Source organism: Diadema antillarum, unplaced genomic scaffold (assembly GCF_040938485.1).
Source record: "Diadema antillarum isolate AM-2024a unplaced genomic scaffold, OU_Dant_1.0 seq00000204_RagTag, whole genome shotgun sequence".
NCBI lineage: Eukaryota > Metazoa > Echinodermata > Echinoidea > Diadematoida > Diadematidae > Diadema > Diadema antillarum.
This window is the reverse complement of record NW_027271263.1, coordinates 884,135-911,815: the sequence shown is the minus strand read 5'-3', so window position 1 is coordinate 911,815 and position 27,681 is coordinate 884,135. Positions and strand designations below refer to the sequence as shown.

The 27,681-nt window shown below is 38.3% G+C and overlaps 1 protein-coding gene across 1 annotated transcript in view; it reads left to right on the top strand.

Annotated features, from left to right (window-relative positions):
* Positions 1-414: 414 nt before the first annotated feature.
* LOC139728884 (GTPase-activating Rap/Ran-GAP domain-like protein 3) overlaps positions 415-27,681 on the top strand; it is a 236,383-nt gene continuing 209,116 nt past the window's right edge. The window contains exon 1 of the mRNA XM_071639821.1: positions 415-949. Within this exon, the coding sequence (XP_071495922.1) occupies positions 858-949 (92 nt within the window). The 5' untranslated portion in view covers positions 415-857. The remainder of the gene's footprint in view (positions 950-27,681) is intronic.

The window sequence follows — 27,681 nt, the reverse complement described above, 5'->3', positions numbered from 1 at the left end:
CTTTCCCCCCTTGATATGAAATGGTTGCTTCCGCAATCAGGGAAGACGTGTTTGTACGGTCGTGTGCACGCACAGCTCCAAGCACTCGATGAAACGCTGCCAAGTCTGAATCGGGAACATGCCTGAGCGCAGTGCAGTGAAGACAGCGAAGAGAGTTCGTAGAGACGACAGTGTTGGTATATTTCAGCGAATAATCCACGAGGCGGAGTAGCGCGCCAATACTTAAGTCTAAAATCAATGCACGAGCGTGCCTGGCGCCTGGATTGTCGGTGTGTCGGGAACATTACCTGCAGGGAATGATTGGATTTATTCCTGCAAACGTGCCACCGTTTTCTACGTGTTCTATTGGATATATGCTAGATTACCCAGCAAGCAACAAGCGAAAGTAAATGTGTGAGATGACTATGGCCTGAGTGAAGATATTACGTAGAAGGAATAGCGAGTGAATCGCATGTTGTTCAAGTAGTGGTATTGGTACTTGAAAACGATAGATCGAAACTACTCAAACTTCTAGCGCCAAGCGTGGTTGACATCACATTAGAGCATCACTCTGCTGTGTCGCACATAACTAGCCCTACCGGAGGCTTTTCATTCGGGATATATTTCTAAATTTATTGATGACATATTCAATATAATCATTGTTTAAATCACTCGACCATTAAATTAATTGCTGAACGTTCGGGAGCTCCTGTGCATGAGATATCATATGCAATTTTGGATGCGTCATAGCAAACTTCCGGTCCATTGGTTTATGTCCCGTGTGTCACTGTCAGGAATATTCTTGTGTCAGCAATGTCTCTATAGCAGCGTCGGTTCTGTGGATTTTTAAAACGGATTTGTAGCGTAAGATTGGCGTAATGTCGGAGAAGAAGGAACGTCGGGGAGCCTTCTCCCATCGCGGTCGATTCGAGGTTAAGAGCTGCAGCTTCGAAGGAAAGTTTCCCACAAGGTTCGTATCCAAACAATATACCTTTCATCCAATGTACACGCCTAAAACTACTTTAAGTACACACACATGTGAGTGTTTGAGAATGCATTAGGCCTGTTGACACAACGCAAACTCCAGAAATAAGCACGCTTTACAACCACTTATATCCGCATTAGTATTATTGCCCTTATAGCTAAAGGGTATAATAAGATCAACATTTGTTTTAAAAAACATTTGAATTTTAGCAACTCTCGTTTTGCCTGAAAATAGTTATTTTTCACTGTCACTTTTTCCCTGAAATAAAATAAATATTCATAATACATCCCTTTCAGAAGGGTAGGGTCTAATATTTACATATAGATACATACGAGTTTAAAGGAAAGTAAATATGCCAATGTCACGTTTGCAAGCTACTAGAAGAGCTTTTTAAATCCTAGAAATTTAAAAGGCTGTGGTAGTGCCTTGACTGATGTGAAAGGGTTATAATTACTTTAATGTAAAATATGTTAGCGTCCAATATTGCTGGCTGTTGGTTTTGATGATGGTCGGCACCAAATATACCGTTCTCTTCGGGGATGAGGACTGTACTCAGCGCGTATGTACCGTTAGGCATTTATTTTATATACAAGTTAGACTGGAAGTCGGTATATGGACGATGCAGCATTGCGCATGTCTTTTTTTTTTCACAGTTCTAGACAAATCACTGCATTCATCGTAAACGTCTTGGTATGAGTGGCGGCTGCTGGTTACACACATTAAATCACCAACCACTGACTAAATGTTTAATCATTAACGAACGGTGCAATTTATCCAAAGCTATGTTTGAACAGCACTAAATAGTCAATGTTCGTCTGTGAACCTCGCAGCTCTCTTTCTATTGATTCCTCCAGATGCTGTGGATAAAAAAAACGAGTACTGAATACAATTTATGGGAAAGTTTGTTGTTTTTGTATTTGTTTTTCTACGAGTTGGACACCACTTTGCGACCCTCCGCCATTAGTTACCCCAATCCTGTGAACCTCGATACCCTGAAGCAGTGAGTCACCGTCCATCGATGGCTGAGCTTCTCTACATGGCCTTCCGCACCAATCACATCACTATCTCCCCCCCCCCCCCCCCCCCCCCCTCTCTCTCTCTCTCTCTGGATTCGTTGATCTTTCTATCTGTCGGGATGAGTCTGATGTCCCTTCGCAACCTCCCGACCATTCTACTTCATTCCTTCACGTGTCCCTTTGACATCCTTCCCGCTCCTAAATGATCAACTATTAACACACATACAGAGACAGGTGAAGACACACATGGTTTCACGCTTCATCGCGTTTACGCTTTCTGTCCTGCAGTAATCATCCCACATCACTTGTCACCTTTGTACATCCCGATTGGCTCCTAATGATTCATAACTCAGAAATGGAGCACTTTTGAGATTTATGCGGAATTAAAAAACGCTAATGAAGAGTTCAGCGACAATAATGTTATTGAGGCAGGTGTTACACCTTTGTTCTGTTGTGACGCCGGGAAAAGATTTTGTTTTTGGGTTTTTTTTTTAAATCTCATCGGTGTATTCTGTGTTACAGATATCAATTCAAAGACACGTTGAATGGATGAGAGCGGCATGGGAGAGTTAGATAATACAGTGATCTCATGAAATGTTACCATGAGTAATAATTTTTCTAGCCTTTTAATCGACCTTTTTACTAGATGACAAAAAATCACTCTTTTTTTTTGGGGGGGGGGGAGGAACTTTCACTGATTTTCTGCAGTACCTTGCCCCCTGCTATCGTTTATTTAGTTGCTTGGTTTGATGTGTCATTGTGTGCTTGGTGTGTGAGTCTTGGTGTATGTGGTATGTGTGTTCCAGAGGGAAATGTGTGTTTGCGCCAAGTATAGAGGTGATGAGGCGAACACAAGGATACGTCCTTATCACACACGTCAAGTAATACACCTGCCTTTTTGACGTGATATTAAACCCGTTTTATCCCCTCACTCCAAGGCTTCGCTTTTCTACAGTTTTTATTTTGGTGAAAACCGTCAGCTTCAGGCAATCTCACCGCGCTATTTTCTCTGTGTGAAAGACAAATAACACGTATACAAAACTGAGAAACAAAAACATACTCTAAATCATCACCTGCATCGGAAACGTGCAACTGTGATCGGACAGGTATCGTCGTCGGGAATATTTTCTTTTTCTTTGTTCGGAGACAAAAGAGAATTGAAGGATTTCTTTCTTAATGTATGTTTGTGTCTGAGGAAAGTGGCATTTGGTGTAGAAAGTGAACACCTCACGTGTCTCAGTTACGTCACAGTTGATTCACACTGTCTATTGCTTTTTTAAATAGTGAACTCTTTGAGAAAGTTTACTTTACACGTTCATTAAGCCGTCAGAATTTCACGTCTATTGACATCAATTCCGAAAGCGTGGTGAGTTTGGAGGAATTGATGTTAGTAGATGGAATTTTGATTATGCCGTGGTTCCAGATGTCCCGTTATTTGTGGAAACATCATTTACATTTGATGAGTTTTAGGTGTTACTGGGAATTGATGAGAAGCTGAAATTGATTCTCGGAATTATGGATAAATGAACGATTGGTCATGGATGAGGTACATAGTCTGAACTGCATTGTCTGATTGGCACTGTAACATTTACCGCCAATATAGTGAAAAAAAAATCTTATTTTTTTCTACGTCCATACAAGAACAAAGAAATCGACACGTGCCTGTTTTGAATGTACAATATTCACGCTATAGTTTATTAAGAAAAACACAATTCAGTGTGGATAGCCGATTTATGTTAATATTGTTGCCTTTATGTATGAGGTAGAAAATAGTGTGATTCTGCTTCTCTCACTCGAACAAACTTTCTTCTGTCGAAATTTGAGGGAACTTTGTTTTTATGTATGGCAAAACAAACTCTGTCTACACGAAATATATTGGGATAGTGTGCCGTTCATGTCAAGAAGACTAGTCACCCTAGCAACAGGTCCATGGTGAGGAGAGAAGGAGGATGCTGGCTCTAGAGATGTTATAAAGCCGTAGAACACCGACACGATAGCAGACATGACAAGACAAGACAGCCGTGATTGGCCGGGAAGGAGGAGAGTAATAAAGGAGAGAGGTTTGTCTTTTTGGGCAGGCTTTGCCAGGCTTTGCCTAGCAGCAAAGAAGAGTTCATATCACCCATGGTGAGAGAGGCACCTTCTGCATCCGGGTTATTTTTAATGAGATTTCTGTACAACATGGCCTGATAGTTAAAAGAATCATTCCCGCCTGGCCGTGAAATTTTCATGATTTTCCCATGTTGATTCTGGTTTAAACATATTATGAAGTATATACCTCGACTGATTTAATCTGCTTTTTGCGTTTAACGTTCCACAAGTGGGATTGCTGTGTATTTTAAGCATTTCTTCGCTCAACTGTATGCTCAAACTCACCGTTCGTTCATTGTTTGTTTGTTTTTTTCTCACAATCCCCCTGTAACTTCAGTTATCGTCATAAAGTGAATTTCAAGCAAGCGATTTGGAGACAGACTTACTTCAGGTCTTGCGAAAATCGGAGAAACCCAAAGAACAAGAGAGGAAAGGTGTTTGTTGATGTTGTTTGTTGCTGCTGCTGTTTTCTCACATATCAATCTTTCCTGTGTGTTATGGCAACCATTCAAGCATAATACGCACGTTGACTTCGTCAAGGATGGCTTTGAAGCTGTTCCTTTTCAAGTCACCAATGCGAACTGAAGAACGCACATGATACAAACACGATAAACAATATGCGTGCACCCACAGTGACTTTCAACAACTATGATATAGTAAACTAGCTTTATGTCCATACACCAATCAATATTATCACAAAAAATAAATCGAGTGGTTAAACTATAATATTTGTGTTATGATCACCGTGCCAGGAAATCAAGAAAAACAATAAGAAAGTGGAAGAGGAAGAGGTGAATGTAAATTACTATTTAGAAGGCGAGATAGGAAGGTAGAGTAAGAGAGAGAGAGAGAGAGAGGGAGGAAGAGAACACGTTAGTACGACATTGTGTATAGTGAGCTCTAAGATCAACTTACAGGAAGTAAATCTCTCCTTGCCCTCGCTGTGCCCTTAACACTGTTTAATGAAGCCATGCACAGTTTAGAGCGTGTATAGCTATGACTAGACAGGAATGGTATATCACAGTATACTCCCATCCTAAAACATTCGTTATTTTCTCTTTTGGCTTTAATGTGATGTTGTTAAAACTACATTATTTATTAAATGTATCCTTTCAATGGAAAATACATAGACATTATCAACTGTCATGCCTCGCACATCAAAGCAGCCATACTTATGTCACTCACTACCCAAGTCCTGTCACAGGCCTCAATATGTAGTCATAACACAATACAATATACCTGTACAAACGTGCATGTCCCTGTTTCACTACGTGTATTGCATGTAACATTTACACACAAACACACACGCAACGCACATGAACACACACACATGACGTCATTAAGATCAGTATCATTTGCAAATCAAACATAATTACTCATGATGACACAGCTTTTTGTACCATAATTTTCTCGATGCAAATTATCCCGGAAGCATAACAACATCTCAGCTGAGTTGTATTTTGTTGTTTAGAAACCAAGCAACAAGTTGATACTTCCCGTACCAGGTCGCGCTCGTATAGTGTTTCGATATCACTGCTCACATGGCACAAACATGGTTGTATCATTTAAACTTCTGACATGCGTTGTTACGTAAGAACGTAAGAGAATATTCCTAGCACGCCAACTAGCACGTGAAAGCGACTGACTAGTGTGGATAGCTTCTCTTTTCTCCTTTCTCCTGATATTGCTGTACTCTAAATAAACCGTATACTAAATATGAGGGCGCCAGCATGTTTCTTTACGACAATCAGAAATGTAATGAAAAGCACACTTAATAAATGCTATGTCACATACGCTTTCCCTGGCTTCATGCTTTGAAAAGGCTTACAGCGAACAGTCGGCCCTGACATCATAGCTGCTACGATTACACAGCATCAACCGACTGTTCACAAAAGTGTCAACCTTGTTTAAAGTATCAAGTAATGAGCGAATGCCTGGACAATAGGTGGGCAGGCGTTCTATGGCAAAATCTAAATCATATCCTGCCACGTTGGACAGGTTTTTTTAATACTTATTTCTCGACAAATTTTGTACTCCATGAACTAATACACCAACTTGTACCACAATCTGCACCCTTTTTCAAACACTGAGACAAACCAGTTAGTTATCATAAGACAATAGGAGATAATTATCTGCTATCGAATCCACAGGCGTCACTTCTGCTTGCACGTAATGAAGCGTGCCATATAGGAACCCTATTTTAAAGCAACTTGTATAAAGTGAAACAAAATAGATTACAACTTCCAAGACGAACAGAATTCTCCGAGCTGGGTAAGTTTTTAAGACGAAATATAACATGATTTTCAGTGAAACATTCAGTGTAATTTTACTCCAGTCTTTGTAATGAAACTGTACGTATTGATGAAGACGGCATACATGTCAGTGACACTACGTGATGGGTCTACAACTGTGATAGTCGACATGGTTTCTAGCAATGAATTTATATTACTGGTCACACATTCTCGAGCGAGAGCATTCCCCTGCAGTTAAAACAAATCAATAATTCGAGGAGTCTCTGTCTTTACCTCTTGCTGCTTTGTTTCATTTTTCTTATTCTCTGTCACCTGCAAAGCGTCAACAATCGACAACATCATCACCCCTGATTAGCATGCCTTTCCAGCTTCAATCAAAAGGGCACACATTTCATCAGCAAGTAATTTTACGCAGTTTGTTCTGTTGTAAGGTTTCTGAAATTAGTATATTTCTGGATGTTCATAACATGCGATCCACACAATGCAGTTTGCTAGCAATTGGAATTTATTTACCATTCCTCCCCTTCTTCCGTAAAGCTGTACGCTGTTGCTCACTGAAAACCTTCAACTAAATATAATATATATATATATATATATATATATATATATATATATATATATATATATTTCGATTCTCTAAAACAACTCACTTCTGTATATCATCAGAATGTAACATCAGTCGAAGGATATTCCATCACTCTCAAAAGATTGCTATTTCTTGCTACGAGCTGAGAAGAATCCCAGTTGTCCACAGTGTGGCCTCGGAGCCTGTACTGACATTCATCATATTGGATGCTGATGGCTTTCTTCATTCACTCAAATTTCTTAATCTTAGTCTTCATCTTATCTTAATCGTTACCCTCGATTTTAAGTGGGACCTACGTTCGACAGGTTTGCTTCTGAGTAAGTTCCATTATTTCTCTAGCATTCATTCTCATTTTTCAACTTTCACAGATCGACCACTATGTTCTCTAATTATGTTTGCAATATTCTATGCCTCCCAGCTGGATATCATGCATGTATTACATCATTTTGTAATATTATGTCTCCTTGCTGGATATCACGTATTATTTAATTTTGTTATATTTGATGTATTTTTTTCATCGAGAAATATGAAAAATAAATTGAAATTGAAATTGAATTTAAATTTACCCACTCTTGATATTTCTGTCCGACCTGGTCTGTCTATCCAGCTCCATAGTCCACCCAAAGATCAATAGATCTCGCAACAGATGCATAAATGTAATTCTTATCAGTTGATAACTTACATTAGTCCAAAGAGAACAGGATAACAATCAGAAAAATGTTAGAAATTGAAGAATGGAGTATGAAGATGATATCGCTCTGAAAGTTTTGCAGCAAAATATCAATTTATCTGAGGGCCTAACGTCTCCCGATGAATATACCAATATTTCATTTATTACTGAATTTCTATTTTATATTGCGTTTGTTGATTATTAGTAGGGATTCACTGATGTAGTATACCTTAATTAGACTCGTAAATATATTTTTCTATCGTAAATCATATACTGATTCATAATTAGTATGTAGGTGTTACTGAACTTTATAATTATGACATTTTCAGTATAAAACGTCTCTTGGCTCACATCTTCTCAACCTCTGCTGTTTGACGTACCTCTGAATGCACAAAGAAATCAGTAATGGTGCAATAATCAGTGTTGACTGCTTTGCATTGATGCTTCGAAGCCAAAGAAGAGAAAAGTGTGAAGAATGGGAAAAGAAGGAAGTACGGCACTAAGTGGAGAGGAGTGTGATTAATGTATCTCAACCACTATCACCTTGACAACGCAATTAACACAAATTGATGGGAAAAGATTTGAAATGCCGGTAAAAGAGCAACGACGGTAGGATATTTTTGGAAACTCCAATGCTCTCTGATGCTCTTGTGATGTAAATGTACTCCTGAAAATTCATTCTAAGAGGTTGCTGAGTCCCCCTCGTACCGTATTAAAAAAACTTTCACACCAATGGTTTGCGTCATCTGTACACGACTCTCTTGATCAAACATTCTAGTGTGGTACTGGAGTACCATAACGCAGGTACAAAGAAGTAATCGAAAAAGAAACCACACAAACAACGAAAACAAACCCGGAATGGCCGCGTATTCGATTCGATAGATACTCTACCTAACAGCGTAGTGAAACAGGATTTCGAAATGCAGACATATTTATCTCTTCTTTGTGGTGTTCTCTTACTTTTCATCACATCATCCTGTTGTATTTGGCCGCATTTACTTTGACCTTACTCGGTTCCTTCGAAACTTCATTAATCGCACTTAGCTGTAGTTTCGGAACGAGTCGCTAACACGCCTGTATCCACTGGTTAAATGATGATAGGGCAGCGGTCGTGTTTCCTTGTCCATCAAAACGCCTGTTGTCATCCTACACCACGGAATCACCTAAAGGGATTGGATTCAACAACAATGGCTGGCTGGCCGCCATGGAGAGTGTGTAGTAGACATGAACTTGTTCTTCTCTTTATGGTAGCCTTTCAACATTAGGTGTTGTCTTCGTGCAGGTCATTAAGGTATGGAGACATATTATAGCAGTATCATTTGAACAGAGACATATTTTGGGCCTATCAAAGAAAACATGATAATCTATTTTAATCTACATATAGCACATATCCCTGTATTGTTTGAGGAATGAAACAATGTTTTCAGTTGAACATTGTTAACTTTGATTCTGTTTAATTAGATTATCAAGTAATGAGAATGCCATTATAAAGGAAACAATGGACTTATATTCTAAATGACGACGAAGAATCCTTGCCCTGTTTGAGCGCAATATCTGTATTCCCCGATTCTATCGTGTTTTAAGAGCAAATTTTTAAATCATTAGCTTAAGGACAACCCTCTGCCTTCCTAAAGATCTGTGATCTGCAATTTTCGCATATGATTAAATCCTGCATTAACCATTCAATGGCAATTCCAATCCTACAAATCTGTGTACTAGTCCATCCTTACACGTCTGTATACGGCCATTTTCACTAATCGCCCTTGATTGAACTCGATCAATCTTCATCGAGTCGCGAAATTTAACTTTAATATCGTCTGCTTGTGGGAACGACCGCTAAAACCACAGCGATAGGAGCATGGGGGGAGGGGGATAGAGTGGTATATAGCTTCCATGGCAATTCTCATGGCGTGGTATAGACTGTCCTGTATGTGGGATGCATTCTCTGCATGAAATTTGCATTTGTTTTTATTCATACCTTCTCGGTGTTTTCCCTGTTGTTTTCTGTCTCAGCAAAATGACCATTATATTTGATTGGGTTGTATTTTTAAATCAAGCAAAACTTCATGGAATTAGATATAAGATATTTGTAGGCTACATTGTTACCGTAAACGTGACAAGTCATCGCATCAATTCATCAAGTCTACGTAAGTCATCCCTCTCTCCTATTTTTCCGATATGTGTCATGTACGAGACCTGCATGCAAATCAAGCTACGCTTAAGCTGTAGCCCTTCTGTATTATTTTTTTTGTGTTGCTGCTGCGTTTTGTTGTACATTGTAAAAACAATGAAGACAAATATTTTGTTAACAAATTACGTCAATGAATATAAGAATGCAACCACCAATGTATTTAACCATGTACATGTATGCGCATGTACAATGATAATACAGGATCCAATGAATCAAATCAAATCAAATCAAATCAAATCAAATCAAATCAAATCAAACTCTATGGCAATGCCAATGACAATTAGTGTTTTTTTTATATAAAGATGCCACCCTGGTTAAAGGGTATTGAACAAAATGGAATATCGACATCTATTGAAATTCAATCAATAATGTAATCAAATGGTTGATGAGTAATCGGTGGTGGAAGCGCCTATCTGATGAGGCTATATCGGGGTCATCCCACAAGACTAACACCCATGAGTCCTACAGCCCACGAGTCCTACAGCCCACGAGTTCGACTCTAGGTAAATAAAGCCCATGAGACCAACAGTATAGGTAAATACAGTTCAACAGATACAACACGGGGTTTAATGTGTTGGTCTCGTGGGCTTTGTTTGCCTAGTGTCGAACTCATGGGCTGTATTCGTGGACTGTACAACTCGTAGGCTGTATGACTCGTGGGTGTCGGTCTCGTGACGTGCACCCGCTATATCTATCACATCCTTACAGAGAGGAGTGACCTTCAATAAGCAGCAAGTCCTTTCTTTGGATGAAACTCGGCTCATAATGACCGACTGATTTATGGGCTTTCGATTCGCATTATTTGAATGCCACGAAGATAATTCTTCAGAGTTATTGTTCTCCATAGATTAGTGATATACTTCAACGGCAACAGCAGTAAACACTATTTTAACCCCACCATCTTCTTATCAATTTCTCCCTACACTAATTATCAGTCTAACCACGTTATGGGATATAACTTTGTTCCTGTTTGAATGTGTTACGCGAAGTATAAGGCAGGGCATTGCCCCCAATCTTGGTAAATTACAAAAGCATTGCACACTTCCAACATGCTGTGAGCCATTAGAGAAGAAGACACGTTTACTCTCATGACAAGCAGTAAGCGAGCAAAATTCGTTGATATAGATATTGCCATAACGTTCATAAATGTGGCTTGAAAATGTAATAGCAATACTACGATGATAAATTCCTTTACATGTTTTTAGGGAAAGTAGACACACATGAGCACATAAATACCCATAGATGCCCAGATATCTCTATCGTTCATCATCATCACCATCATCATCATCGTCATCATCATAATTATCATTCTCATTCTCATTATTATCATTATCACCATCATTATCATCGTCATCATCATCGTCATCATAATTTATATCATCATCCTTGCCATCATCTTTTAACCTCAACCATGTCGTCCTCCCAGCTCCCGTATTTTCATCTCACACTTTCTCCTCCTCCTCCTCCTCCTCCTCCTCCTCCTCCTCATCATCATCATCATCATCATCGCATCACAAATCTAATCATCACTATTTCACTGTCATCGAGAGAACCCCTCTCTCACCCTGCCTCACCCACACACCTCATTGTCAAGACTCCGATGGTTGCCGCAGTCTTTTTCAAACAATCCAATTTGGGCCTTTCCAGTGTAACACATTGTCTGTATTGGTCATGAGCGTGGGTGTGCAAATCCTTCGTGCATTACCCCAAAGGCTGACGGCATTCCGTAACATGATTTGGATCTTGTGGGTAGGAAGGGGCACCACCTCATTCGAACTGACGTGAGGTTATATTGTGTATGACCATCTGCATGACAAGGCAATGAGAGACTAGAAAAGACCGACCCATGCAGGACGGCGAATTGAAATGACCCCCGGCCAGAACTATGGCTGTGTGTTTGTGCGTGTTTGATTGCCGGAGAGGTAATTTCGGACAACGTCTCAGAATTCAATTCGAAAGTTGGACAATTTTTTATAAAGTGAGCCGACCTGATGAATTTGATGAAAGTTTGTCACTCTTATTGGCTGTGTGTCATCCATCTTGGTTTTCCAACGTTCTTTCCTACCAACCTGGAAAGTGTAGGGAAGTTTAGAAGGGTGCATGTCACGAATTCTACACCCACGATTCGCATATCCCACGAGTAATACAGCCCACGAGTCATACATCCCACGAGTCATACAGCCCACGAGTCATACAGCCTATGAGTTCAACACTAAGCAAACAAGGCCAATGTCGAACTCGTGGGCTGCTTCTAACCTAGTGTCGAGCTCATGGGTCTTATTTGCCCATAATGCCGAACTCATGGGCTGTATGACTCGCGGGTGTTGGTCTCGTGGAGCGACCCCGTTTAGAGGGGCAGGGAAAGATTACGGGTCGGTGGGAGTTGTTTGCCAGAGAGAGGACGAAATAAGAACGAGGTTTGATGAATGCAATGTCTGATTTTTAGTCTGGTTCAATCTCGATATGATACAGTCCTCGAAAAAGATGCCCTTAATGATGATGATAATAATAATCAACATTTTTACCGCGCTTAATACAAATGTTCTAAGCGCCTTACATAACATATTGTTTCATAGCCTTCTTAGTGATTGTTAAATTTAAAAAATGCGCTGTAGGCTCATCTGTCATTATGTTAGCCAACACGTGGATACCTTATAGCTGCTTTACATGTGTATGTGTGTGTGTGTGTGTGTGTGTGTGTGTGTGTGTGTGTGTGTGTGTGTGTATTTGTGTGTGTGTGTCTTCTCTTGCTTCTTAAGAATAAATACGATAGAAAACAACAAAGTCAACCTCGAGAACTTAAGAAAACACAGGCAAACAAAAACAAGAACAAGGTAATCAGGTGGTGTGATTAATTAGAAGATCATTCAACTATTAAAGGCTGATAAATTAGACCGACGGTGCCTTGCACTTTACGAAAATCAACCCCCTGATGAACTGAACTGACAGACACATTATCATTACCACCATGTCTGATGGGACAAACTGAGATGTACTCAGCTGGAAGTGTGCGTCCAATTAAGTGATTGCCTTGTTCTTTTGATAACATTTCACTCGAACTACTGGTGTGTGGCTGTTGGAATAATGTTAAATATTCCAAAATCAGTGTCTGATTCGGTCTCATGAATGAATAGTTAAGTAAGCGAATTATACCCCCTCCCACACAGGAAAGCGAGACTGAAAGCTATTCAGCACTCCAATGAAAGCGATTTACTGAATGGACGTAATAAGCTATAACCATTACTGTGCTCAATTTTCATGCAATGAGACAAAATGCTAATAAACGATAATCTTCATTTTCACATTAAATGATGGAGGAATATGCTGTGATATTTTTTTTTCTGAAGGCATATACAGACGAAGTGGAGGACTTGGACTTGGATTGACTCATGTTCCATGCGGGCTGGTGATTTATTACATAGCTCCGTAGAAGAGTATGTACCTTATTGTGAATGCAGTTTGAGGATGTCGTACGTACGTAACCCTTATATCAGATGACCCCATGTCTGGTGCACATCAAACATTATCACACCCGCAGCAAGATTACAGTGGAATGGAATAACATCCCCCGGAGTTAAGTTTAGGATTGCGCTATGAGAGGAAGGGTGTTGTACAGGCGTCGACCAGAAGTAAATTGGGGATGATGAATTATTGCAGGTGTGTTTTTATGTTGCCTTATGCCCCGATTGTGCTGACTTTGATGTAATAGGCTACATAACTTAACGACGATCTGAAAAGGGGACAGACTCAGTGTACATGGTGACTAAGATAGATAGTAACCAATCAAACAAACTACTTTATTATATTTTTGTCTGTTCAATCGCTTTGTTTTAAATATAAAATCTAATGAATTCATATTGCAAAATGTCATCATACCTGTAATTTTAAATGATACGAGTGCGTCACGAAATAAAAACTGAATAAACTCAGCAATCCTGATATGAGAACATATAATAATGAACCAAGTTAAAAAATGCTAATATTGCTAAATTAAGCATCATAGAATATTCCTCATACAATGTATCCAATCACCTATCCAAAATGTTTGAAATATAATCTGCAGGGAATTACTGAAATAATTTTTGCGTTGCAAACAAAGCGAAAATGATGAACGTGCAGAGGGACCAAAAAATCTTGAGACTATAACCTCCATAGATTTTGCCTTGAAATAATATACATCATATATATATATATATATATATATATATATATATATGTATATGTATAAAATTATATAATGTATATTATACTATATAGATATATGTATACTATTGTGTGTGTGTGTGTGTGTGTGTGTGTGTGTGTGTGTGTGTGTGTGTGTGTGTGTGTGTGTGTGTGTGTGTGTGTGTGTGCATGGTGTCAATACATAACACCATGAATAATTGTGTTATCATTCCGTTAACGTACTTCAGCAAAACACACAAAGAACAGCCATAAAATGCTCAAAAATGATAATATGTGTATACGAACCTTTATTCCGCCACCGGAATGAAGACTAAAATCGATCTCAATTTTTTTTTTTGTGGGTTTTTTTTCCCTGTGACGATGACCAAATGCTTATTGCTGCCGCGTATCTACTCTGTATAGCATTTCCTGCCGGTGAAAGCTGCCTAATTCCATTAGCGCTTCTTGAGGGTAAGTACTGCACAATAGGCACCCGATGTATCAGCCTCTCTGCAGCCACTTCGCCTCACTAAATTTACCACCATGCTTTATCCGCCTTGGGAATTATCAATGTTCAGCTTTTCGTCGTTGCAGTTACTCCTGCTACTTTAGAGAATTCATTTCAGTTGGATTAACTTTCCAGGAAGGTGGATGGTGGGTTCCTTCACGCTGAGACGTGGACTCGATTCTCACCGTAGCTCCCTAAATTTGATTATGTCAGTAGAGTTGGTACAAACAATGCTAAACTATCCGCAGAGGTTTGTCTATTTAAAAGGCTACAAGGACTCATTCTAACAACAGATAATGACATGAGTTTGAAATATTTAACACTTTGTATTAACAGTAACACCTCGGCAAAAATTGTACCTAAAAATATATCAACAGGCTATAATATGTATGTAGAACTCAATGAGTTGATTTATTTTTTATGTTAACTATTGTATGGATTTGAAGGGAAAAGTGAATGGCGTGCTTTTAAGATCATATCTTTTTTGTTATAATTCAACCTGTTTCGAGACTGCATTTCCAAGGGAACTGCACTGTGCGGAGGAATCATTGTAGTGTGGTTTGCACCTTTGACTTATAATGAATTCGGCATGCATACATGACATATATGTTCACTTGCTACCAAGTAGACCCACTTTGGACGTTTTAGGAAAAGTCTTCCTTCATATTATTATTTTTACATTATATCATATTATATTATATTACATTATATTATATTGTATTATATTATATTACATTGTTATTATATTATATTATATTATATTATATCATATCATATCATATTATATTGTAATACATTATTATATTATATCATATTATATTATGTTATATTATATTATATTATATTATATCATATAATATCATATCAGATATTATTATGTGATGCATGTAGTAAAACATATTTCACAAATATGACAAATGATCTTGAGTGCACAATAGTCACCCGTACGATAATAAATAGAAGGATTAACGAATTAAAAGCATATATATGCGTATAGTAGTTTCCAATTTTTTTATGTAATATGTAATAAACTTCGCCGTTTCTCAACAGCCGTATCTATTTAAAACAGTGGACGATGGTGTAAAAGATTGTGTGGCGGTCTTTGCTTACTAAAACCAAGAAGGTTCAAGAGAAAACTCAAAGAGAGTGTGTGACGCGGAGGGACCATTGCTAATGTTTTGATACTGTATAAGACATGCAGTCTAAAGTCATATCGTCGAGAATCTCAACTCAAAATTTTCCTCTTTAGCTATTATTCAATTCAATTCAAATGAATTTTTAAGGAATTTTCTGCATTGAATATAATATTACAAATGAAATACAGTCATTTTTTTTTATTTTCAAGTCAACAAAACATACAGTGTGTACATCTGAACATAATTGAGATATACATGTACAGATTGAAGAAAGGAATAAGAAAACATGTCAATTGGAAACGACTCGGGATAAAGTGAATCAAATGATCTGACTGAATTATGGCGCATGTATTGGGAGTGAGAATGCAGAAGACTGTCGTAAAATAAGCATATAGCTTGAAGAAACGACAGCCTTAAAAGAGAGGGAAAAAATAAAATGTGCGAAACATACATCATGTATACTTATCGAAAACAAAAGAAAAGAAAAACCAGAGTCATTCTGGCGTCACATTGCGACAACAAAAGTTGTATAGACTCTACATGTACAGAGAATGAGGTGAGTGAGATGAGTGCTTGTGCAAGTGAAAGTTATTATCCAGCTACAGGATTTGGGGTAAGGCTGATTAGAATGGTGAGGAATATCATGGGTTTTCATTACTCTTCCTTTTCTTATGATGATAACACGAACATTTATGAACACTTTGAGAAAGGTAAAAAAAAAGAAACATTTATAGGCGATTTAGAAACAGACATCAGCATCATTGAACACTTGACACCTTTCCTCGTTTTATCGAAGGTACGAGGACCTACACGCCCTTTAACGATTTATTTGCATACCATCAATTTTCAGAAAATATGGGGGGGGGCCTGAGGCAAGAGAGATGGGAGGGGAGAAAGTGTCATTTCATGAGAGATTGTACGTGTGTTCATAGTATATTAATGTGTGCAAACATGTAGGTAGAATATGACGTCACACAGTGATTACCTTCATATGACAAGACTGTCGAAAGCTTTAGAACTCGTTAGTGATCATTTAGCATGATTTAATGGGGGCTGTAGCAATGCGGAGAGTCTTATGAGAGAGAGTTGAGGTCAGCCGTTGGGGCCATGATAAATTAGTCATATTTACCCAGCAATCAAACAATGCATGGTGATAGGGTTGACATGGCACGACGCTTGTTATGTAAATCGCTCCCTTGGAATTAAAGTAGGATTAGAGCAGAACACTAATTGGCCCTTTTCATGCTGTGTCTATGTCTTCTACTGAATTTAGAGCTCTCGAAGAAGGAAAAAGGTGTACACATAAAAAGTTATAAAAAGATGTAACACTGATGAACTTTGCTTTCACGTTATGCAAGGGGGTACAGGAATGGAAATACACAGTGAAGATCGGGTGGGTCTTGCAGCAGAAACCGTTTCCCCTTCTACCATCATATAGCAAGGGGTCTTTCCCGTAATAAGAATTAACCATTTTATAAAAGCTGTCACTGTTCATAATAATACAGTTTAATGTTGTTATTCTCATGGTGTTTGTATTATGAGACGAGAACGTAATAATGCTGACTTACTTTGATTTATGTCTTTTACACGGTAGTATTTTGTATTTAAATACCAATCACCTTCGTCCCTGTAAAAAATAACCAAAATTGAAGGCCTGTTACGTAATCCCTCTCCCTAGAGTTAGTCTATCTCTTAAGATATCCCACTCTCTCGTATACACATAACTCCCTTTAGTCGCCTCCTACCACACCGAGCCTTCTGTCTGTGTTAGTGCCATCTGATCCCATGCCGACCCTCGGCAATCTCATCCATAGCACCTGCTCTCATCAAACATGGATACAATCTCGGACAATGGGACATAAATCGTTTATGACATTTATTTTCCTCACTCCATTGACTGAACATTTTATAACCGCACACACATGAACACACACACATGAACACACACACACACACACACACACACACACACACACATGCATAATCTTAGACATTTTTGTCTCAAATACCCTGCGACTGTCAAGAGGGTATCTGTGCATAAACAATAACAAGCGAGACGACTATTCTGTGTTGTTGTTTGTTTGTTTGTTTGTTTGTTGTTGTTGTCGTTGTTGTTGTTGTTGTTGTTGTTGTTGTTGTTGTTGTTGTTGTTTTGTTTTGTAATCACGCAAAAGCATACACCACCGCCTGGCAGGCATGGTTTACTCTCAGAAAAAAAAAGTTTTGCACAAAAAATTATATTTAGTTGTCTGTCAACGAGTGATTTTAAATTGCAAGAATACTTGTTTGTCCCCTGCTTTTCATTTCATTTCATTTCATTTCATTTCATTTCATTTCATTTCTATACTTCACAGTAAGAAATACATCAAATAAACACAAAAAATTGAAATTATGCGTCATACCCAGCTTCGATGCACAATACAACATTGCAGACATATCCATGGAGCATAGTGGTCAATCTATGAAAATTTGAATTTAAGTAAAGATGCTAGAAAAATACGATGGAACCCTCTTAAAAGCAAGCCTGTTAAACGTAGGTCTCAGTACAAACCTTGTATAAAGATCAAGAAATAGAGCATGGATGCAAAGTAGTACCAAATAAATAAAAAAACTACATTGAGAGCCATAAGCTCAACACTAGGCAAATAAAGCCCATTAGTCCGACAGTAGGCAAATAAGGTCCACGAGTCCGACACTGCGTATACATTAAGCCCCGTAAAGTAGTGTCAGTATCGTGGGCCTTTTAGCATAGTGTCGGACTCGTGGGCCTTAGTTGCCTAGTGCCGAACTTATCGGCCTTATTTTGCTAGTGTCGAGATCGTGGGCTGTATGACTCGTGGTTGTCGGACTCGTGACGCGCACCCGTTGTTACGCGTAATACGATTTTATATTCCATGACTAACGGGACACGGATGGCCTATACGAATATCTTCAATATTTTCCCTTCCCTCTGTTTTTTGTTGGCACGTTTTCCTCTAGACATGTATCTCTGTTTGTAGCATTTGACCCCTTCAAATACATTACCCAGCATATCAATTTTTACTGTCATTTTATTCCTTGTCGTTGCCTTCGTGGAGTGTGATTCACCAAAGAGGAAATAATGCCACAGTTGGTTCCCTAAGGTTAAGATTCAATAAAGTGAAACTATTCTGAATTTCAAAACAGAATGCCCTCTGACATTTTAACCATGGATGTTACTTCCGATTATAAAGTACCAGGGGAATATTGTGCAACACACTTCCGAAATGTTGAAAAACAAATCATGTACGAAGAAATGAGACCAGTTTTTCCTGTCTAAAGATGGCGGTTGTGACCCCAGTGGCCGGAAGTGGCAGCGCGCCAAGATTTCCGCCGGAAGTAATCTGACCTGACACCCTGTGGCGTGTGTCCATATTCATCCATTTTCTAACAAACAAGTTCCAGATTGGGACAGTAGATTGAAAAAAAAAGATCGTATATGCTTCTCCATTGTAATGTTAGAACTTGCACAAACTGTATTCTGACATTCAAAGACTAAAGCATGTTTACTCCACACTAGTACATGTACGTCACCCATGCCGCAATGACGTAGATTTGGTATTAAATCCTGAAAACCCCCGAATAACTTGTTCTTTAAGCTCTCAAGTCCAATAATGATAACATCGTTTTGACATGGTGGTGATCCTCGATAGCAATAGGTAATTACGTCTTCACTTCGGATAATTCCAGCTAGATATTGTTTTTCGTTGACCAAGAAGCATAACTCATTATATTCCATTTTAGAAGACCCTATCTTTAGGTTCTTTCCTTCATCAAGAGTAATTCTCGCACAAATCTCACACAAATTCAATTCATTAGGTAGTAAACAGAGGAACAGCAAGGCAAACACTTTGCCGATTATTTTCACTTTCGTAGGTTTTTAACGCCGACACTTTGTTCAGCTATCCGTTCCCGCCCTTGGTTGGTTGTGACGTCACAAACACTATCTCGGAACTCCCTTTTTATCGTCGTTTCCGATTCATGTATAAAAGTAGTAAAAATAGGTCAGTAATGATGATCATAATGATAATAGCGACAGTTATTAATCACTATCATTACATAATCTATACTACTTTTTCTTCCCCTGAACAGGTCTCATTTGTTGTTGTTGTTGTTGTTCCGGTAATTTTGAAACCATCTTTATAATGATAACATTAATACTGGAAAAATATGATGTACAATAATGGCGTTATATTCATTGCAAGCACACCATTATTGCAAAATACTTCTAATGACTGTTGCCATTATGGTACATATATTTATAGAAGATAACCTTGAGTCTGACACCCATCTATTTATCATCACTTTAATTATCAAACAGATTTTATATACCCCCTCCCCATAATCTTTTTTTTTTTGTGGAAAACTGTTTGAAAAGACAGCGTCTGATAATTATCTAGGTGCCTTACTGAAGAAAAAGCTAAGTTGTAACGGATTCACCATTATGTGAGTGTCATTTCAGATAAAAGTGCTTACATCATATAAAACTAAGGGAGATCTCTTTATATATCTACAAATACATTGATGATAGGGTTTTTAATGAAGAGATTTAATCATATTCCAGTAAAGAAAAAAAAATTATTATTTCATAATTAATATAATTACAGTGCCGACGGTGCAATTATTTTGTTTTTCACAGAGTGGTCCCATGCCAGAAATTTCCCCGAGCATAGAGCCCAAATGCATATCATGAATTCCGACTCTACATCCATTAACTCACCACCTTGCAATTATTTCTTGGTAAATCCAACCTTTCTTATTGATTGATATTAGCATCCGACGTCAATCTATTCCTGTCATCAATATTCTCCCCTTCTCTTTAGCAGAATAAAAGTTGCACGTCATGTTTGCAAACCCGGACTCTGTATAATATGGTTTTTTCTCTCTCTCTCTTTCGCTCTGCCTTGTGTTCCATTGGACACGGCACATTTCAGAGATGATTGCATGCACCATTTACCACAGCAGCCGTAACCTCGAAATGTCCAAGAAATGCAATGACCAGTACAAGTCAAATCTTAAGATCCCTTCTGAGAATGTGAGGGAATGGTGATACAATGGATACAGCTCCCTGGTCTACTGTGAATTGATTAGAGCAACGTGTTAGTTCCACGTCTTATTATGATTGGATTGCTTTACATACAAATAAAGGAAAAAAAACGTTCTCGTTTTCTCCTATCCCTCTATGCATGTTGTGGGCCCTACAGGGCGGCAGGGACTCGGCCATCAAATTTCAGGGTAAAGTATTTTAGCACACTGGATTGGGGAGAGACATTTCGAGTTAGAATTACTCTGACGTCATTACACAGCCCACGAGCGCCTTCTGATGAAATTTGAGCAGACGACAGGTTCGTATTGCTGTAACTCACAGGAAGGAGGCTCCCAGAGTGAAGACTTCCACAATCAGCAAAGTGCGACGTGAATTATTTATCGACTGCATGGATTGCGTTTAACGACGAACAGGAAATAAACGAGTTGCCAATTATCAAGGCGTAACTTCTAAGATGGTATGAGAATAACATTGTCGTATTGTACGAGTTTAGTTGTTTTTCATTAATCGAACATTGTGTTTCAGTTGAATCGTAGTTTGATGCTGTCAACTTACTGCTTGGGATAAAGAGGAAACGCGTTTGTTGTTTCTTTGTTTGTTTTTTTTTAGGTTATTGCTTTCATCTCAAACGGCGTATATTAAAACATTGAAATGTTATCGCTAGATAATATTATAGCTAGATTTATCACATAGTGAAATTGGGACAAAAAGACGATACTCAATGTAATCCATCTTTATATCTGGCGTGAAACATCTTGAATATTTCTCTAAAGCGTTCAGAAACTCAGCAACCTGAAGAAACTGATTCCAGCACATCACCTCCTGTCTTAATAGCTAAATGATAAATTGTCATAATGTGATCCATATTTAGATGCACCTGACAATAAAGCCTACAAGAGTATACCCGGTCTAACAGCCGGTCTGTAAATTCAAGCAAATGGCATTAGAAGAGATACTCCAGGGTAAGATATCATTACCACGTGCTTACCTTGATTACCTCTCGTACCTTGCTCTACATTAATCACGAGATGTTGCTTAACTACTCCTTCTCAGCAGATGTTCAAACACGTTCTTAGTAAATGTGTGCCAGTACAGGTGTATTGGGGAGTATGGAAAGTCTTTGAAAGGATGGTAGGCTAACTGAGGTAGATCATTAAGGAGAGTAGATTATTCAATGGGTTCAAGGAAAAGGAAGACGTGTAAATAAGATAAAGGATTGAAAAGAGAAAGACTGAGAAGATGTAGAACAATACTAAAGAAAATAGAACGATAATAATGACGATATTGAAAAACAGGAGGAACTGGGGAAAACGATTTCTAAAAATAGGACGAAAGAAGAATAGATGAAAATGGATTGGAAGAAGTGAACTAACCACACTGTGTTAAGTCTAACGTTATAAGAAAATGGATTGGACAATGACAAAGACAAAGAAAAAAGAACAATTGGAAAAACAACGAAAGAAGAAACAAAGTTGAAATGGATATTAAGAAAGACAGCATGAGCCATACGATAAAAGGTAGATGAACAAGTATGTCAGAGAAGAAAAGGCAGTACAGAAGACAAACTGAAAATATTCGAGAGAAATCAAAGTGTCGAAGAACGAGAATAAAAGGGGGAATAACAATAACGCATAAAGGCTTACAAACAAAGAAGGAAAAGGAAGCATTAGAAGAACTTATACTAATTGGTAAATTTAATTTCAATCTAATTAAGTTTGGATTTTCCATCCAACAAAGACTGAAACATGATATAAAGCATGCATAAAACAATCACTTTGTTTAATTAATTGCAATCAAAGAAAAAATGCATAACGCAATGTGAATCGTAGAGTATGTACACTGTAGTAAGATATAAGTCACGTAAGTAGAATAACTAAGAATGCCTATATGCATTCTTTGAAGGATAACAAAAAAGGAAGTATGGAAAAACAGTGGTCAACTAAAAAGCAAGTCTTGTAATTAATACTTGTACATGGATCACTCAAAAACATATAGGTAAGTATGCATCATCATAAACAATATTTGTTTTGAAGTACAGAAAATTTCAGGTAAATCTATCATTGTTCAACTTGCAGGCATTTTTCGATGAGTCGTGTGTTCTCACCAGAAGAGTGGTAAAAAAAATAAACTCACAATAGTGGTTATATAAATATTAAGATAATTAATAGGGTAGAGTAGACAGGGAGAGACTGGCGCGAAGAAAGATAGAGAAGCAAGACAAGGAGATGACGCAGTAAGGAAGACAAGATCGGAATGAAAGGTGATGATGAAAGCAGATAAAAGATTTGCAAGGTGATAACGAGTAAGAAAGAGGAAGAGATGTGTGCGGTCTGAAAATGTGAAAGATTACCCTCTCTTTCCAGCATCAGTCGTCTTGAGTTCAAAGAATATTAGATTATTGATATACAATACCAGATCCTTTAAGGTGAGGATGAATCCTAGTTCCCGATTCGGGGGCAATTTTATCTACAAGATTTGAGATTGTTTACACCAGCTGCATTAGGCTGCCTCTGAGATGATGAGACGAAAGCTCTTCCTGTCATGGTCTGGTTTATCGTGACCTCATGTCAAGTCCTGCCTCATTCTCCTCCTGCGGACTGCGACTATTTCGCCACAGGTAGCTGGTAGAAACCGCATCGATCCATTAGTTCGGGTCATATATATATATAATTTCCCTGTAACAAGGAAACGGATAAAAACACCTGAGATTGAAGACAACGACCCCGGCATAGATAGTCCAACACTTCCTGAGGAAAAAAAAAATACAAATAGAGAGAGAAACGAGGCCTTCACGGAAAAAAAAAGAAATAAAAAGAGGAGAGACTATTGTATATATTCCTTGTGTAGTTCCTGCCGTTATGGTGATGGTATTGTTCAAGATTCTCCATCAACTCGGTTTTTATGGGCAGGGTATAATAGACAAGCATCTACTTCCGATCACGTGACTTATATCAACATCATTCGACCCTGGACAGGTTAGAGGGCAGGAAAATTCTCGTGAGCTGATGGTCAGTGTAAGTTACATACAAGTACATTGCCAAATTATTCTCCTGTGCATGGATGGGTTAATCGAACAGTGAAAGCACTCTACGACTCGCTGCTTGTAAAGCCATGAAGACGCAGTATGTGACTCAGACCCTTTAGTTCCATCCGTTGAATTGACAACGATGGCTGTACAAAGGGGAAAACGGATGAGCAGCACATTGCCACACGACTTGCGCTGTTTGGGCTCCGAATTGACATCGAGTCAGGGTATTACTCTGTGAGAGCTATGATAGCAAAATACAACTGACAAACCTTAGGTAGAGGAGCTGCCGTGGACCACGCGAGTCTTAGCCAGACAGGGACCATAACCCACATTTCTGAGGTTTAGGTGACACATCTCGTCATCATAATTATTGCTAATCATTTTTTTTTTTTAATTCTGGAAGATTGTTTGAACCCGGATTGCAACACTATGCTATGTTATAATAGAGTATGTTGTCTCTCTAAATACTAAATACTAAATACAAATGACATTAACTTTCTACAGATTTATTGAATTTTACTCAATACATCCAGTCTTTCCCCAGTAAAGAATACGCAATAATTTCAGAATTACCAATCTAACCTAAGGACAGGTGACATTTTCTGCAGCAAAATTACTCCAAACCCTGATGAGGCAAATATACATATACTTATGTATATTCTTTTGCCACCTTGTGATCATGAGTTGACGATCAATGCTAAACGAGATACTAACAATGGATTATTTCCTGCATTTATGGTATAAACTCATGAGATATCTGATAATTGTGAAATCGCAATTTGGATGGATTTCTTTTTCTTTTCGAGATTTGATAACTCGTCTAGTATGAATGAATCAAGCTAGTGTTTCATATGTTAGGACTCCATCAAGATGTTAATATCAAACATAAGCATAGAGATAGTAATTGGAGGCAGTTTTATAATAAAGACGAACGTACATAAGATACAGATTTACGTGTATAAGTATGTGATACGTATGTATTTGTATATGTAAATTTATTTCACATGCCTTCAGATGGGGGTCGGTTAACATGCCGTACAGACAGCTCTGTGATATGCCAGGTAGCCATAGGTTTACCAACTCGCAGGGTAGTATCTGTCTCGTGTATTCTTCTCCGGCCTTTCCTGAACCCATTGCTTACGTGTATCCCGATGTAAGTGTATCAGTAGCATGGTAAATTACTATATGTCGGAGGTATAGGGTTAATAAATGTCATAGTCACTGTGGTATGTCATAGATTAACGCGTGCTCTCATCACACAAGTAGGCCAACACACAGCACCTTCCAACAATATGAAAGCGAGATCCATTGATTGTCGAAAGCAATACAAGTTAATGATAGTGGATTGAAACCAGGAGAACCCATTCAAGACTTGTAATTGTCGCCCACACTTCCCTTGTTGTCATCAACGCTCTCTATTAGTATTTTGTCACCTCTCTCCACTCCCACTGATTTCTGTCTGGATATATTTCAGAATAAGAGTGTGGGGTTTTTTCAACTGCTTTTCAGTCATATAGTAACGGCACTGGGAATAATCATTTAAATAATCATTTGCGATGTACGTATTTGTTATCCAACTTCAGCACTTCAGTATGTGACCTGTTTCATTCATTCGACACACACACAAACAAACACATACAGACCCCCTACACACACACACACACACACACACACTCACACGCACGCACACACACGCTCACACACACACGCACATACACTACACACTGTTAAAGACACACCAATTTATTGTTTCCTTTTAAAATGATTGCAAAAAGACATCTCATTTCCATTAAAATTCGTCCTTTCTGTCTTGCATCCTTACATTTTGTCTACCCCCCCCCCCACACCACCACCACCACCCTTGCCTCTCTTCATTTCTTTTGATACATCCGTCTCATTACTGACCATACTCTTAGTGAGGATTAGCGTAATGGAGAGACAGAGATTACACTGAGACGAGATGTATGAGCTACTGACGGCGGCAATACATCTCTTTGGCAGAATCCAGAATGTCATAGAGACCTCGTGGGAAGATACAGTATGATCTCGAACCTTTTCTTGTCATCATTTAAATGAAAAATGGCTGAAACTTTACGTTGATGAAGATGAGTTTATTCTTTCCTGTTATTGTTTTTTTTTTACTCTCTTTTATGACCATGGCTCTTTACTGACGAATTATAGTTTCGGCATTTTTATCAAGACGGTATTTTTTTTAATATATATTTGTGGCTTGCATCAAACAGTCAGAATGTTCACGAATGCGATTTCGAGTAACTTTTTTCCAACGATGTATACACCACATTGAGATAAGCACACACACGGATATTTATTATGTATACATGTAGGCCTACATGTGTGTATATGTAAGTGTATATTACAAATAATATGCTTATGTATTACATAATAATAGGCCTATATACATATTGCTGAACAAACCAAAAATAGATGATGGAGAAATAGATAAAGACAATGAAAAAAGCAGGGAGAGAAATCTGATGAAGACAGTAACACAGATTGACAAATATTAATCGTTTCTAACTTCGTTACAGTTCGTATTCGCCTAGTAATCATATTGTTTGTCTTGTCCATTGCCGTGTGATTGCACACCTTATAGACGATCTTTTTCACATGATAACCATCGTGTTTGTTTCTTTGTTTCTTTGGGGATTTTTTTCCATGTGAGAAAACGGCTGGATAGCCCATATTCAGCTGAACCAAAGCTGGTCGTCCATGCAGGGGGTCCAGTAGGATGTGGGGCGGGACCACTTCCCAGGGTTATGTACCCTGCTCTTTGAGATAAATGAATGAAGCCGAATTTTGACGTGAATGAGTTGTGACTCTCTCACACACGGGACCTCCTTCCTATGTCCTATCTGAGGGACAAAGTGTTTTGCCTCTTATTAGAGGGGACGGTATGATTACACACAACATTGCTTAGTGGGACTCTGGAATCGAACCCGTGTCCTTTGGGTCTGGAGGAAGACAAGCTAACCACTGAGCCAAATCACCGCCCTCGTCACGTTTCTACTTGTCATGAATCTGTTAAGCAATAAAATCCGATCATGTTTATTTACGAAAGTTAACATGGCCGAGATGAATATTTTGATTGTTAGAAAATGGAAGTATTCAGAGTAAGCAATATTTCAAAATTGGAAAATGTTCTAAAAATAAAGTTAGTGCATTCGATGTAAAAGCAGTATCTAATATGAACGTAGAACCAAACAAAGTTAACGATTTAATAACCACTAATTACTTCAAATTAGGGGCGGCGTAAAGTTTATAGCTCCAAATTTTGACCTACCAGAAATGTTGGCTGTATCATACAGAAAAAAAAAACTATTCAGATTAAATGTCGTTGCGTAACATTACTCAATGTGGCTTATATCATTCGGGATACAACGTATTTGGAAGGCGGTACTGATTAGTTGAAAAGTTGCTTTCGAGTCCGAACGTATGATTGAATAGATTTACCTGACACAAGTGTTGTGAGACAACCTCATTTTCGAACGAATTAACGAAATTCAAAGTGTTAGCATTCTAAGGCTCTGGAGGGATATTGCCAATGGTTGGTAGTGGTTTGCCCACTCGGATGAGTAGTTGACTGTGTGCTCGGAAGCATTAGCAAAATGAACCTTCTACCTGATTGCCTTGTGATGTCTGCCTTGCACCTTAGTAAATACAACGTAGAACAGTGATTAATAATTCTTTTGCACTATAGTTACGATGTGACTCAAACATTTCATAGTATAATGCTGTCATAAACCGAACGTTGAGGGCTGTTATTGTTGGGATATCTAGTGATGTATTTCCCGATGATATCTTCCTTGTTTCTTGTCACTAATACTAATGCACTTGTGCATTTTGATCAAGGTTGGATGAAATCACCATAAATACACAATCAAGAAAGATACATTAGGGATTGTTAAGATTTTAATTGGGCCTAGATCCTTTAATTCGTACCCCGTGACGCAGTGTCGAGGACCCAATATATAAGAAAAAATGCAGAATTC